This window comes from Amblyomma mixtum, chromosome 2 (assembly GCF_055824585.1).
Source record: "Amblyomma mixtum isolate Tamu chromosome 2, ASM5582458v1, whole genome shotgun sequence".
NCBI lineage: Eukaryota > Metazoa > Arthropoda > Arachnida > Ixodida > Ixodidae > Amblyomma > Amblyomma mixtum.
Genome location: NC_143013.1, coordinates 160,768,298 through 160,783,547, shown reverse-complemented (window position 1 = coordinate 160,783,547; position 15,250 = coordinate 160,768,298). Strand labels below are relative to the sequence as shown.

Here is a 15,250-nt window from a genome sequence, read left to right as displayed (position 1 = left end):
AAAGTAACCGCGCGAATTTCAGATTTTCACTACATCTGATCGATTTTGTTGCCCGTCTGAAATGGTTGGTGCGAGCGCAGAAAGCATTTTATAGGTAAGATTTTTCAACGAGGAGGAAGTCTGCAGTGATGAGTGTCTCGCTCTAGAGCTTGGGTTTCTCAGAGTAAAACATCCCTACTCAGTTACGCGGTGTTCGCTGCTGGTGTCAAATAGATGATGTTACTTCATAAATGTCAAGGTGTTATATGACTTATTAACACATAATGATATTCTTGCACTGTGGTCACTACACAATGTAGAAATGATTAAGGGGCTTAATGTCCCAAAGCGGCTCAGGCTAGAGGGACGACGTAGTAGAGACCTCCAGAAAATTTCGACCGCAAGGGGTTGCGGTCTTGCACTGAGATCCCACAATGGGTCTCCAGCAGTGCGACCGCTAGGGCAAAAATTGAACCCGCGTCATTTAGGAACGCAGCCGAGTGGCATAACCACAGTCACCGCGGCGGCATATATAATTAGGGAGCTCCTCTGGAGCTATTTAGTGGTAATGCATGTGTGAAAACGGCTTTTAAACCAACCTCAATGAAAACAATAATTAAGAGCAGCATTTTTTGTGTAAAATATACGGCAGCGGTTCAGTTAGTTTTAAAGCCGACTCTTCCATACAAATAAATGCTTTATATATTGACCGTAGTAGCATTGAACGTTATTCTCACTACAGGAAAACGATTATATAGGCACATGTGCATGAAGGTAAAGAGGTAATTTTCGGAGGCAAAGGAGAAACTGAGCTTTAAGTTAAGCGCAAAAAATTAAATCACGGTTGGTGGTATGAACCGATACCACTGATCAGGGGCTTGCCTTATAAGGCTGTCTCGGCGTATTCGTAAACCCAGAACAGACTTCTAAGCTGAAAGGGTGGAGATCCCGTGATAATGAAGCACAGATCACAGGACTCCAAGAGTTCTGAACGCATGAGAATCATTTCTAATGGATTATCTGCAGAGCTTAATTTTGTGCCTTGAGGCAGATCTGTCGAGTGCAAACATACCCTATCAGAAAATCCAACAGGCTGTAGGTCTGTTGGCAATCCGTAAATTGGGACCCTGCTGGTGTCGGGCCTGCTGGTGTTGGGCCTATTGGTGTTGGGCCTATTGGTGTTGGGTGTATTGCTGTCGGGCCTATTGGTGTTGGACCTAATGGTGTCGGCCTACTGGAATCGGCCTACTGGTATTGGCCTGGTGGTGTCGGCCTACTGGTATTGGCCTGCTTTTGTGCATGCCTGAAGGCCTGTTGGCCCGTGAGCATGAAGCTCACGCAGACACATGACCATGGCACCTTCACATTGTTTCTACACACAATCCTGCTGGTATCTTTGGACAAGCTTAAAACGATTATCTGAATACTAGAAAAGGAGAACTTGGATAAACTGGAAAATTATTTCTGCATGCTGCAAATAAATGGTGCAATAACTTTTTTAGCAAAATGTGTGTCTCTAGATAACAGTCACAAAAAATTTCACAGAACACCTTTATTATGTTGCGCACTATTTGCGCTGTACATCACCCAGTTTCTGAGCAAGATGCTTGCGCACTGCTTTCAGCCGTTTTGCAGACTCCTCTGGGCTTGTGTCCCCCATGTAGAGGCGGAACAAAGCTGCAGAAAGAATAAATATTAAGGGCAATGTATGGATTGAGGGGCATTACACAAAAATTTCCACAAGCAACTCTCAAAAGAAGAAGTAAAGCAAAGACGCCCAATGCAGTCAAGGACTGCAGTTTCAAAAGTTGCATATAGTGCATTATATATAGCCAAATGAAAAATTGCTTTGTGACTAAGGGCCAGCCCAATCTGGAACACAATAGCCACTGGTGGTTCATACAAGTGCATTGTAGCACTTTGCCTTTGGCAACATACATTTTACACAATAAACTGACAAAATAGTGGCAGCATAAAAGCACCATCATGCTACTCTGCAAGGAAGAAACTTTTTTCTGAGATGATTCGACGCGGTCAAGAGCTTTTAGGTAGTCAGTGCAGACTGCGACATATTCATGAGAAGGACTAGCTGTATTTGCTTAGTGGTTAGGATTTCAGATACCGAGCCTGAGTATTCAGGCTCGAACCCAGTCGCGGCCACCCAATTTCGATGAAGGCAAAATGCAAAAGGCGTCCATGTGCTGGACGATGTCAGTAAAGGTTTAACACTTCTGGTGATGTAAAATTATTCCAGAACACTCTACTACAGCATCCCTCATAGGCTGAGTAACCTTGGGACGTTAAATTCCACACACCACAACAAATTTATGAGAAGCCTTCTTAAAATATATGAACTCAATCTCAGACTGCTGAGCTAAATCCAGCTAGGCCAACTTCAATTTCTCCTCCGTATCTCTGTAAGCTCTGCCACGGACAAACATTTAACGCTTCAATAATAACTATGGGCAGAACACAATGAATTCTTAGTTAAGAGCAGAAGAACAAGTTTAAGTAATACAGCTTGCTGCAGAACCAGCTTCATTAACTGCTGTGGTATAGCGCAGTGTTCTGCATTGAAAAAAATGCACACATGATAACTTTAAAAGTGAGTGAGCTGCCATTAATTACAGGACACAGCTCTGGATCTGTGAACTATAAGCAGTGTTGTCCGGTGGTGAAAATTCCTTGAACAATGGGTCTGTCATGACTTCCTAAATTTGTTTAATTCCAGTTTTATTAACATACTTTGCACGTACACGATGATGCAAATGATGATGCATTTAATGTGACCAGTTCCAGCAAACAGCTTCCTGCTTGTCTAGTGTTTGTAAATAACCTGTGGACAAGTTGTATCCTGAAGTGCAGTCATTGAAACATTTTTGCTTCTGTACCAAAACTCACAGCCCACAAGGTATGATGAGAAGTTTAGGTTCCAAATTATTGTTACGTCGCCATTTACTAACTGAGCAACGCTAGACATAAAGCAAAAGAGTCACCAAAGGGTCAACACACCTTTCAGAGAAGTCAGCTTCTGCGGCGTCAATGCAGGCTTTGGCTCTGTCTTGCCCAGAGACAGGCTTCTGTTTGAAAGCGTTCCAGTCAAACTCCTGTTTTTTAACTCTTCTGTGCTCCAGTACACCTGAGCCGCCATCCGGCAGAACATCGAGTCGGATGGCGCCTGGAAGAGCCTAGTCCACACCTGTGGCTCCACCCAGGCACCGCTTCCAGCATAGACCTGCAAAATATGTGCACACAGCTGTTAATACTTTCCTGCGGCCTATTTTTTTCAGACCTCTTTCTGCGCTCTGAGGCTATAAGTACCTTGACAGAGGAGCTTTCAGTAGCACCATCAAGCATTACATAGTACTCTAGCACATGATGGTGACTTAAGGTCACTTGACAATGACGCAAAACAAAAACTGTCACGCTATTTAGCACTTTTTGTATAGTCCCCTCAAAGCCAATATGACAGGCTGGGCAACTGTTTTCTCCTGAGTCTCATGGTATGGAGCACAAAAAATGCAGAAGTCATGAATATCACAATAGCATCCATATGAAAGCAGTTCTACCACACCTTATGAGTTTTTAGAGTGTTGCATTGTCACTTTTTTCAAGCGTCACATTAGTGTATTGCCCACATAAGACTTCAAACTCCAATAACAACAGCAACGCGTAATATGACAAAACATTGCTCCAGATTCCATACTCCACAAAAGCTTGAGCTATCAATCAGAAAAAGCTACTACGGGTTCTTTACAAAAATAGTGTTCCAGTTTAGACATGAATGCAAAAACGACTGCCTAAATTTGTCTTTGAGCAATATAGTTAAGGAGAAAGTGGATTCTACATCTGGCCCCAAAATATTCAAAGCTAATACACCACTGATGATAACATGGGCTTATGCAACTTGTTCAATACATTGGACATTGTTAGCAGTTTAAGCATGATCAATGCACCTGTGTTGCGAACAGGCTTACCAGCTGCACAACTAAAGTGCCTGACAGCAGGTTAGAAATGCAGGAGAGGCTTTTGTAAATTTACTGCTCACATGAAACAGCAGTTCAGTATGACAAATTAACTCTCCTTGCAAGCACCCAATTAGCAGCTTGAAGTCTTCTGCCACATCGAAAAGCAGCAATTAATATGCTTGTGCTACAGGTTATTCCCTTAGAGGTGCTATCTTCCTGACCTATGCACTCTTAAAACTAAACAAAAAATTAAGCAGACTCAAAATGTTATTGAGTAGGCTTAATTTAACATAGGGTCGGATATACGGCACTCTCTTGGGGCAGCAGTCACATTTTAGCCATGTATTTCTTCGCCTTTTGTTAAAAAAAATGGTGTTCTGCATGTTTTCCTTAAACGAAATTTACCAATGCCCCACCACCTTTCTCCATAAATGCTCCCCTGAGACTCATTTAAAATTAATACTGTAGCTGTCTGCCTACCTGTTCACATCTATCTATAATAATTCAAAAAGCCTACTTTAGACCATAAGAAATTTGTCGTCCCATTTAAGCTGACAAGATATTTTATATTTTAAAGCACAGTCCTTACAGTAAAACTGGGAGCCATGGAACACCATCTCCACCAGATGTTTACATGCTTGCTTGTAAAAAAGAAAGGTGATTACTTTTCCATCATCCCTGGTAGAGCCCACTTGTATGTCAGCTTCAGTGACAGGGCAGTGGCCATGGCCTCCTTCTCCTGCACAAAGACAAAAATTGACTTTTTGTTTTGGACACCAAAAAAAGTATAAAATGTGCATGCACAGGGATGATCAAACCGTAAAATGATCAATTAACATAGCTTCTTATATACTTAACTTTTTCATGGGGGCTGGAATATTCAAACACTGCATGTGGTACCTCTACTCCGAAACTGATATAAAAAAAAGCAGTGCTCGTCGTGGCTTGTACCACAGGTACACAAGTAAAAAGTAGTTGTAGAGGCGTTGCTTTTCAGTTAAAGCTTGCACTAAGGTGTGCAGATAATCTAGACAGTTGCGTGGCTATATTAGGCAAAACAACCATGGAAAGTCATTCGAGGAAATGGTAATCTTCTGAAAGCGTTCCATTTATTCTCACTCTAAAGGAGTTATAGCATTTTTTCGCACTGTATGGAGAATGCAATGGTGCTAAATAACTGAGAAATACCAAAATTATTTGACACTCATTAGCTTTTAAGCATTAAGCAAACTCTCCCAGGCAAGTCAGCTTCAGCTTATAAACACTATATTTTGAAGTGGATCAAAATTGTCAAATCACCAAACCAACAATCGAGTAATCTTACCAAGTAGACCTGGGCTCTCCAGGGGACCAGCACTTGTCGAGGCTTGTCCTGCGGATGGAGTGAGTAAAAAGGAGTTCCAGATGTGTTATTCTTCCACTATTACCTGCAATAAGGCACGCAGGCACTCCAGACTGTTGCATGGCTAATGCAGGCAAAGAAGCCGTGCAAAGCCTTGGCAGTAAGACGAACAGGTAGTCTTCAGAAAGTGCTTTCATGTATTGTTGCTTTCAAAGAATTAATCAGGGCATTCTTTTCGTACTGCATGGGCCGTGCAATGGTGCTAAGTAATTCTCAGCAACATCAAATTGGTCTGATGCTCATTGGCTTTCAAGCATTAAGCAAACTTTCCCAGGCGAGTCGGCTTCAGCTTATGAACACTATATTTTGAAGCAGATCAAAATTTTCAGATCACCAAACCAACACGGGAGTACAATGAGAATCTTACCAAGCAGACCTGGGCTCTCCAGGGAAGAAGTGCTCGTCAAGGCTTGTCCTGCACGTACAGCAAGTAATAAGTTAGCCAACTACCGAGGCTTTTTTCTCCCAACATACGACTACGATCGAAAACAGCGCTAAATTGTCAGATCACTAAACCCAAAACATGAAAGAGTATCTTACCAAGCAGACCTGGGCTCTGGGAAGCAGTGCTCGTTGAAGCTTGTCCTGTAGGTGCAGCAAGTAACAAGTTAGCCAACTACCGAGGCTTTTTTCTCCCAACATACGACTACGATCCAAAACAGCGCTAAACTGTCAGATCACTAAACCCAAAACATGAAAGAGTATCTTACCAAGCAGACCTGGGCTCTGGGAAGCAGTGCTCGTTGAAGCTTGTCCTGTAGGTGCAGCAAGTAACAAGTTAGCCAACTACCGAGGCTTTTTTCTCCCAACATACGACTACGATCCAAAACAGCACTAAACTGTCAGATCACTAAACCCAAAACATGAAAGTGTATCTTACCAAGCAGACCTGGGCTCTCCAGGGAAGCAGTGCTCGCCGAGGCTTGTCCTGTAGGAACAGCAAGTTATAAGGAGCTGCAGAGGAATTTCTCTTCCATAATTATTTGCAGTAAGGCATGCCAGTACTTCCGACTGTTGCACGGCCACATCAGACAAAGCAGCCGTGCAAAGTCTCGCCAGTGAAAGGTATACTTACGTCAGCACTTTCATTTTAGCCTCACATTCAAGGAGTTAAGCATAGCATCTGTGTCAGTCTACATGGTAATGCAACGGTGCTCTATCATTCTGATAACTCTCAAATTGACCCGGTTCAACTAAAAAGTGTTCTCTCCCTAGGTTCAAGAAGTTTACAGATTCTGCTTACAAACACACGTCCTGAAATGTCATGAAACTGCCACCAGCAAACCCCATTTCAACAAACCAATACGTGTTTAGAATGTATACACCTTACCATGCTGAACTTGGCACTGTGGGGATGCAACGCTCGCCGAGGCTTGTCCTGCAGATATTACAAGTAAAGAGCTTCAGAGGCATTCAAATCAGTTTAGAAAAGTAAAAGAATGCAAGTGGACAAATAATTACTTACATTCTTCTCCATACTATCTAGTGCGGGCTGATACACAATATTCAGTGGAAGATCAGAGGCAGCTGCATATATCAGCCTCACTTCTGAAAAAGAAAAATAAATTTAAAAGTAATCCCTTCTTTCCCCCTTACATATCATAGCACATAAGAGTGAATAATTCGGTTTTTAAGTACATAAGTTTAGTTGCCTAAAACACTTCTGTTAATTCATTACTCCAGCTTCCTATACCTGAGGATATCAATGCCAATCAGGTATCACATAAATTCATCAAACACAGGCCATTGAGCTGGCACTTAATGATTTTGCTCACAGCGCAACTTAATACCGAGAAAAGATTACTGATAGCATTACCTTGTTATTTGGAAAGCCCATACAATTACTTCCAATGTCATAATTGAGTAAACATTGCCGTATCGAACAATAAATTTTCTCTGAAGTAGAGTTTAGAGAAAAGGTAAAAATTTATTGTCCCCTATGGCAATGTTCACCAGTGCCACGACACTGGAAGAAATTGTATCGGCTTTACAAACAGCAATGCAACGCTACCGATAAACTTTGCTAGGTTTCTTCATACAACTCTTTTTTTTACCTGTATACAAGAGTTTACTTCCACGTTATCCAGCTTGTCGCCTTCCACCATGCTATCCAAATCTCTGCTATAGTTGCAAGCAGTACCTGCGTGTCATGAAACTGAACTCCTGCTGTTGGATACTGTTTGCAAACGAAATCTGCCTTGCCTACTCTGCAACACTGAGGCCGCAGGAGGGGTAATTCCATGGTTCACAGGCTGCAGTACTGGTACATACTTTAGCAGAAAAGTTGCAATCTGGGTCAGCTGGTGCACTGTATTGAACAAATAACCCAGGCAAACGCTGAAGGACAAGGAAGGGACGAGGCGCACACTGCAACTGGAACTAACAACAGTGTTCTAATGAAGCACATCCATCTCCCAAGAAAACTTGCTGCACAGTTGTTAGTTTCAGTCGCAGTGTGCACCTTGTCTCTTCCCTGTCCTTCGTCCTGTGGCTGGGTTATTTGTTCAATACAATGCTAACCTTCCTGCTTCAGTCTGGCAACTTCTATGACATACTCAGGCTTCCTGTTTATGATCAAAAGCCTAGCTATGTGCATGGAAAAATCAGACCTTTTTCACTGATTTCTAATCAGCTCAGTCCTGTGACAGCCGCAGCTAGCCTATTTTAGAACATTTCTTTTGGTGCCGGCACTGCATGGTTGTGGGCACACTGCATCTTCCAAATAACAGCACTATAGAATGCTTACACCTTGTTTATTCTACTGCACTGCAGTTATAATGCATGAACGAGGAACAATATTCAGCACTTATACATGTTAGTTTCATTTTTTTTGTAGTCTTCCTAAATTAGAAGCAAAGAAATATATATGAGGAATATGTTAAAGGGACGCAAAACAAAAATTTAGGTTCACCTGTATCAGTACGGTAGCGTGTTCAAAACAAACTGAAAACAAAGCTTTCATAAGCTAGAACCTAGAAACGAAATACAGGTGTAGCCATCACTGGCCGTTCTCATGAATGAAGCATGTGTATCAACATCAATTTTATTGCGCGCATCTCAGAGGATATGCTAGACCATCATTAACTTCAAAACGGTGGCAACCTGTCCTTTTCAGCAAAGACTTCAAAAGTTTGAATCAGCCAGTGGAAAGATTTCCAATCTGATTTTACCAGCAATAATTATGTCCTTTGCTGCCAAATTAACAACAACATACCAGTGAAGAGGCTAAGATTCAATTTTCACTGAAAACAATGCAATTGTTCTTTATACCCAATGGAAATCTGGTACTCAGCACGAAGGGCTACATAAAACACTAGATCATTTCTGTAATGCAGCTCATCAGCTTATAATGGCCTAAATAGAAGCGAAACATGCTCTTTCTTCTGAGCTCCCAACAAAAATACTGCAGATTACTGTTTCATAATGCACTAAGATTTCACTTGGCCACTTAGCAATGCGCGTCCACCATCAACTAGCCTCCTTTCCAACTTTTGTTGACATAAGCAGTGCCGAACTGTGTGCTGGCATGCCATTAATGTGCGCTACCAAAGTCATGCATATGCCACCCTGTTTTTTTAATGTGCAGTGAAAATGAAAGCTAAGAAATTAAGGAAGCTTCCGCTAGCTAAGATATTGAATGAATGAATATGCAGAGCATGCACTGATATATATTCTGAACGCGATGAGCACATGCAGAAACAAAAATTTCCGATAAATGAAAAAACCTGGCCTGCCTCAAAAAAGAAAAAAAAGATTTTAAATTCTTTTTTAATGCTTAATGATCTCCCGTTAAGTTAAAAGGCACATGATACACCGAGGGTTCTTTGCACAGACCAGCTGCCTATCCTCTTCCTGTCTTTTTGGAAACTTATAGCCAGCGAGTTAACTGGAAATTTGAGGAAGCAATCACGACAGCAACAAGCATCCCTCCACACAGCTATGATGGATTTCAGAAGTTTAGAAGTACCTGTTCCCCACCATCTTCACAACACATTTACAAGTGTGTGTCTGTGTGGGGGAAACAAAAAAATTGTTTCACACTACACATGATTCTGTAGATGGATCTGAAAGTATGCTCTGCATCAAGACATAACAGCTCCAAAGAAGCTAACTTTTCAAGAAAATTTACCAGCATCGAAGAGCTTGGAAGTAAAGCTGCGCTGCAGTTCCATATTCAGAATACGGAGCTGTCCAACTTCGCCCTTAAGAGCTTCAAATTCAGCTGTAGCTGGCTGGTCACCCCTTGCTTGCTTCAACGCAGCCAGTTCAATCTCCAAGGCCTCTGTTTTGCGCTTCAGCTCGTTGTGCAATCCAACAGGAACCATGTCGACGGCTCCATCCACCACTGCCTCCTCAATCAACTGCAGCTCCTGTTGGCGCTGCACATCAAGCCGTAGCTTTTTTGCTGACTTTGTCACCTGCAACTGAATAGGCGCAATTAAAATTTCCTACTGAACTGTTTCCTACTGAACACACCAAAATATGCAATCCATCAGGATTAATCCTGACAGCAGCATGCCACAGCATAATGGGGAAAGTTGTGCAATGCACTAGTACAGGGGGGAGGAGGAGGGGGGGGGGGGCAAACTGTAGGTCGCGAGCTACATGTGGCTCTTCACAGGTCCAAGTGCAGGTCGCAATTCTCCTATATCTGCAACTTGCAACTTCCTACGCAAGAGCTCAACTTCAAAAATTCTTTTCTCCCTTTAAACAAAAATTACCTCGATTAAAATGTAAGAAATGAAAGGCAATAAATTGTTCTATGTAACCTGTCATTGTTTGTATTTTTACTTGGATCACCTCAGGGTGAAATTAACCAGTGTTTTGGCTCTAAATGCACTTTTTTGCAACCTTAGTATTTTTCTTACTTCAATGTACACAGTTTCATCACCTGTAACATTGGTTATAAGTTCTAGACATCTAGAGAAGCCAAACGGCTATTTCTGAATATGCGAGAGCAAGTTGGTATAAAAAAACAGCAGAAATGGTGCATTTTCATATTTTCTTTAATTAAAAAAAAAAAAGATTTGAGCCGTAAAAACCTATACGCTCTGATTTATGCCGAAAGCCAGAATCTGCGCAAATGTCACTGAAAAAATTGTGGAGTGTTTTCTAAAAATTTGTTTTTCATTAATCTTTTCTCTTAATTAGTTTGTTCACAGAAGGTTGTGGCCAAGTACTACACCAGGGTGGCCAAATCCTGCTCTGGTGAGGAAGTGCGTTGTCGGTTCTGGTCACCGAGATCAGGCCGCACTTCAGGCCTGGTTATGCAGTTCCATCGACAGGCAGAGTATTTTTTTTGTGGGGGGAGACATGGGAGAGGCCTTTGCTCTGCAGTGGGCGTAGGCAGGCTGATGATGATGATTAATCTTTTCTAAATGTTATTATTTTCCAAATGTTAATATTATAGTAGAATACAACTTAAAAAAAACAGCAGTTGCTAACACTGGAGCGCAGTCGCCGCTTTCCAATTGGAACAGAAACAAAATCAGCCTGACTTTTGTAAACGGAACAGTAAACGAAATCAGCTTGAATGTTTGATTTTATAAACAATCCCCATATCAAAATTCAAAAGCTCATAATTTTTTTTCTTGCAATAAGCTTGTTTATAGGTAACAAGGTATGTTTAAGCAACGGACTACTTTTTCGTCGTGGAGGAATTCTTGCGCGGAGGCTAAATATATGGGCGGAGCTTCACTGCAGACTTAAGTTGTATCCGACTATAAGTGTTTTTATTAAAGCCTTCTCTAAATGTTCAAGCTGCACTGACCTCACAAATAAATTTTTTCAACGAAAATGTTTCAGGCTTTGATTAGGCACATTGGCATAACTTGCCATGAATATTTTTGAACAAACTGTAGATGGCTGTGTGCAACGTCTGGGGTGTTTGGCATGGAATGACCCAGTAGAACTGTGTTTGGTCACTCAGAGTCAACCCCTAAGAAGGCTGCTAGCCTGGTGCACAAAGGTCAGCTGACCTTGCAAGCTGATCCAAGTTGAGCCAGGAATCACGTGGAAGAGTGTGTGGGGAAAGGAGCATACTAAATGTCAGCACGGCATCCTAGTAGGCAGTGTATTTAATGTGGAGCAGTCCCTGAATATAGATTAGCTGTCCGTTCATCTTCGTGTGTACACCTTCTTCCCATGGCCATATTTTTTAACACTGCTTTCAATAAATGTAACTCACCTGCCCGACAACCTACTTAGGATCAAATATTTTACAGCTTGAAATAGAAGTGGATATCTGGAGGCAATGATCTGTCTTCAAGGCCAGTCACAAGCCCCACCTTGTGAGCTGTTCATCAAGTAGACACACACTTTTACAGTGCAAAACTGCACATTTGAAAGTAATATTACCAGCCTTTAAAAGCTATGACTTTACCTTTCCTTTTGTCCTTTTCTTCCCTTCGGGTGGTATAAGAGGTCTTCGGTGTCGTTTTTCATTGTAGATGTCCATTTCCTCCTTTGATTCTGCACAGCACATAGAGAAAGTTAGAAGCAATGTGCATTGATAAAAGGTTAAGAATGTATCATGGAGCTGCACCGCATATTATTTTGAATTTTTCCAATCTGATATGCACACAACCTTTACAAAATGTTCAATTTTTTTGTATTGTAATGGAACAAACCTGCATCCGCGAATTCTGTGTACAAGTTCCTCTCCGTCTACTGCAATCATACTGTATGCAGCTTACCAGATGATGATGATTGCAGATCTTACTGGTTTAAAGGCAGCTTTGTCCAAAGAGCACCATGGCACAAGGAATTTTCGTCTACTCAAGGTGAAATTAGAGACACATTTTTCGAGCATTTTACCGCACATATGCCAAACACCAGGCCAAGGGAAACCTTGCACACACTGCATCATCTCTGAGCACCTGGGGGCACTGTATGGGGATTGAACCCAACACCGCTTGCACGCAAGGTGGATGCTCAAACCAAGAGGGCACAGCTGCGGTACTTCACGCTGCATTCATATGTCCTTTGTTGAGCAAGAATTAGTTGAAGACACATTAATTAACGTCTTAAGCAGTAAAAGCTTGATTACAATTTCTAAGCACATACACACTTCATTTTAGTGTTTGAGGTTGAGCACATATTCCCTCCTTTTGTCCTGCCTTGAGGGCAGGAACTCTGTATGGTAATAAATTATAAAACACTAAAAACAGAGAAACACATGCTCGGCTGAGCCACTATAGCAACATGTACCCCACAGCGTTTTGCCTCAAGGAGGGCATCCCTGCTGAAAAAAACTTCTATGATGCAATAACCTCATAGAGGCTTCATCATAGAATATCATGCAATCTGAATGATATATCATACAATTTGTATGTTATTCTATGACATCTCTATGATGACTATGATTTATAGAAATGTATGACATTTCTATGATAATTTTCTATGATTTGTATGATAAGTCTATGATATTTGTATGATAAACTGTATGAGTTTATTGCAACATAGAACTTTTTTCAGCAGGGATGGCAGTTAAAACTATTACCATTATTTATAAAATATACCTTAATTTAATATATATATGTGTATACATACATACTACATAAAACTTTGTATGCTGATTTCACATTTGGATTTTACGCTCCGCTAGCTGCAACAGTTACTGAGTCATTAAAACTAATACCCTCATATAGTCCTCCCCGGGACATCAATGGTTAATAAGGAAGTATACAAGTGTATAATTAGTAGTACACAAAGCCTTGTTGTGTGCAATAAAGCCATTTTTTTCTTATACATGAAGCCCAATACTCACTGAAATAAAATTAAAAACACGAGCAGAAACCCGCGAAATACACGAGGCACCGCGACCCGCGAAACCGGCGGCACCGGCACCGGGAGGCACCGGCGGGGTATCAGAAGCGCAATTCGTTGACAATGTTAGACAACTACGCATGAGAAAACAAGTCATTTTATGAACTTCGCAACCTTTCGTTATAATTATTCGCTAGAAGACAGGTGAAGATACGAGAATTACAAAAAAAAAGAGAAATCGAAACTTTAGAGCACATGTTTTCCATTCGCCGCTTCCCGCGACCTCAACTTGCGCGCTTTGCGTGGTTTACTTGTCATGCCTCAAAATATTTTCACGAGCCCTTGACGAAGCGACAAATATCTATAATATAGCCAATGGATCCCCGAAAGTGCTCCATTTTGAGCTCTCAAGACGGTTGTGTCGTTGCGTAGAGCAGCGCGCGCACAGGTGCGGAAGTCATGCATACTTAGGGCACGCGCTTGTATATACACCTTCCTAATACCGCAAAAAGTTGTTCAGCCGCAAAAAAAAAAAATACAATGGATGGCCTTTTGGCGACTTACCTGTCATGTGTATGATTCTGGCATCGTAGTAACCGCCAGCGGTGAAGTCGTCGCCGCACCAGTAGACGCTGTAGTTTTTTCCCGGATCGAAATCCGCGACGTTCTTTGGTTCAAATGACTGAACTTTAGTGTGTTCAACAACAGCAGTTGTATGATCACACACGTACTCACAGTAGACGAACATTTCGGGAACAATTAAAACGAACCGCAAATGCGCACTAAGTTTGCAACGCGACGCGCCTTGATTTGGCAATGGACGCATCTCAACTACGCGGACAAAACTATAAGGCGTGCATAGGCTTTCATGCATCATGCGCAGCAAAATATAGTGCCACCTGTAAGCGATCGTACGACGCAATTTCTCATCGGCGCCTACTCCCGTCGAGACGGCGGCAGTCGTCCCCTCGACTCAAGAGGCTCACGTGAATCTGGCTCGGTTTGCCGGTCGGTCCAGAGTGCACACCGCATCGCCTGCCTCGAGTGGCGCTCACGTGAATGTGGCTCGGTGCGTTGCTCGGTCCGGAGTGCATACCGCATCTCCTGCCTATCCTCTTCCATTTCATCCCGGTGCCGTCAGGACGCCGTTTGTGTTTGTGATGCTTTGTGTTTTCGCGAGTGCGGCGCGTCGACTCATCAGCGTCGGCGGCAAGAAGCGCAGCGAGAGTGCGTGGTGCGCGAGCGATCTGAGCGGACGTGCGTGTAAGACAGTGCGAACCCTTTTGAAGTGCGCGAACTTGAATTGTAACCACAATATATCCGTTTTTATTCCCCCAAAATTGTGTGTGCGTGGGTATTCTTACTCGCTCCCCCTTCCCATTTTCGGTCATCTCTAACACACCATACAAGTACTTTTCCCACGTAAAACGTGCTGTTATAATTTATAGCTGTACTCGTATATACATGCGTGCTTTTATGTACGAAAAGGCAAAATGTCCAAGCAACCTTGCTCAAATAGTTTATGATTTTTTATTTCGACTTCGAAATTCATACGAAGTACATGCAGAATTCAGTGTCGCCATTTTAGCGATTTTCCCGCTAAATTAAGTGACTGTTGTTGCCTCTTAGCGGGAAAAATGTTTGTCTAGCGGCTAGCAGATTTTTTAGCGGATTTTGAATCTTTATTTCGTGGGTCTCATTGTTTTACCGGATTTCAGGACGTGAAGTGTATCTGAACGAAATGAGCAATTCTCTTCGTAGGCTTCAGTAAAAAAATAGTGGCCGGCGGGTTATGTGCGAGGAAGGGAATTTATCAGCGGTGCCGGCCGCTGGCTCGTTGGTGTGGCCAGTCAATTGGCGTGGGCCGTTGCATGGCAATAGTGTACTAGAATTAGTACACTATAATGGCACGCCTCGAAGAAGCCCACGGAGAGATTCGTAGCTTGCGCCTCTCCGCACCTGGCTGCTGTAGGGTTTCAACTGATTCTATGCATGACACCATGCATCGACCCTGCGAGGCGCGGTGAAAGGCGCCTAGGCGCCTCGGTCACTTTGCTACACCCTATCTCGCAGATTACTTCGGAACCAGCGTCTTAAAAAAAAATCAGTCACTCTACACTTTGAACGCTCACTC

At 42.4% G+C, this 15,250-nt stretch overlaps 2 protein-coding genes across 2 annotated transcripts; both read right to left on the bottom strand.

The window, feature by feature from the left end:
* Positions 1 to 1,428: 1,428 nt before the first annotated feature.
* LOC149361419 (BEN domain-containing protein 5-like) lies at positions 1,429 to 4,727 on the bottom strand. Its single transcript, XM_089569511.1, has 3 exons — positions 4,613 to 4,727; positions 2,992 to 3,214; positions 1,429 to 1,656 (listed from the first exon to the last, which is right to left on the bottom strand). Exons 2-3 carry the CDS (start codon positions 3,140 to 3,142, stop codon positions 1,547 to 1,549), a joined length of 261 nt encoding a protein of 86 aa, XP_089425637.1. The 5' UTR covers positions 3,143 to 3,214; positions 4,613 to 4,727; the 3' UTR covers positions 1,429 to 1,546.
* A 4,737-nt stretch (positions 4,728 to 9,464) lies between these two features.
* On the bottom strand, positions 9,465 to 14,054 carry LOC149361418 (uncharacterized). Its single transcript, XM_089568073.1, has 3 exons — positions 13,681 to 14,054; positions 11,732 to 11,820; positions 9,465 to 9,773 (listed from the first exon to the last, which is right to left on the bottom strand). Exons 1-3 carry the CDS (start codon positions 13,991 to 13,993, stop codon positions 9,465 to 9,467), a joined length of 711 nt encoding a protein of 236 aa, XP_089424199.1. The 5' UTR covers positions 13,994 to 14,054.
* Positions 14,055 to 15,250: the final 1,196 nt, after the last annotated feature.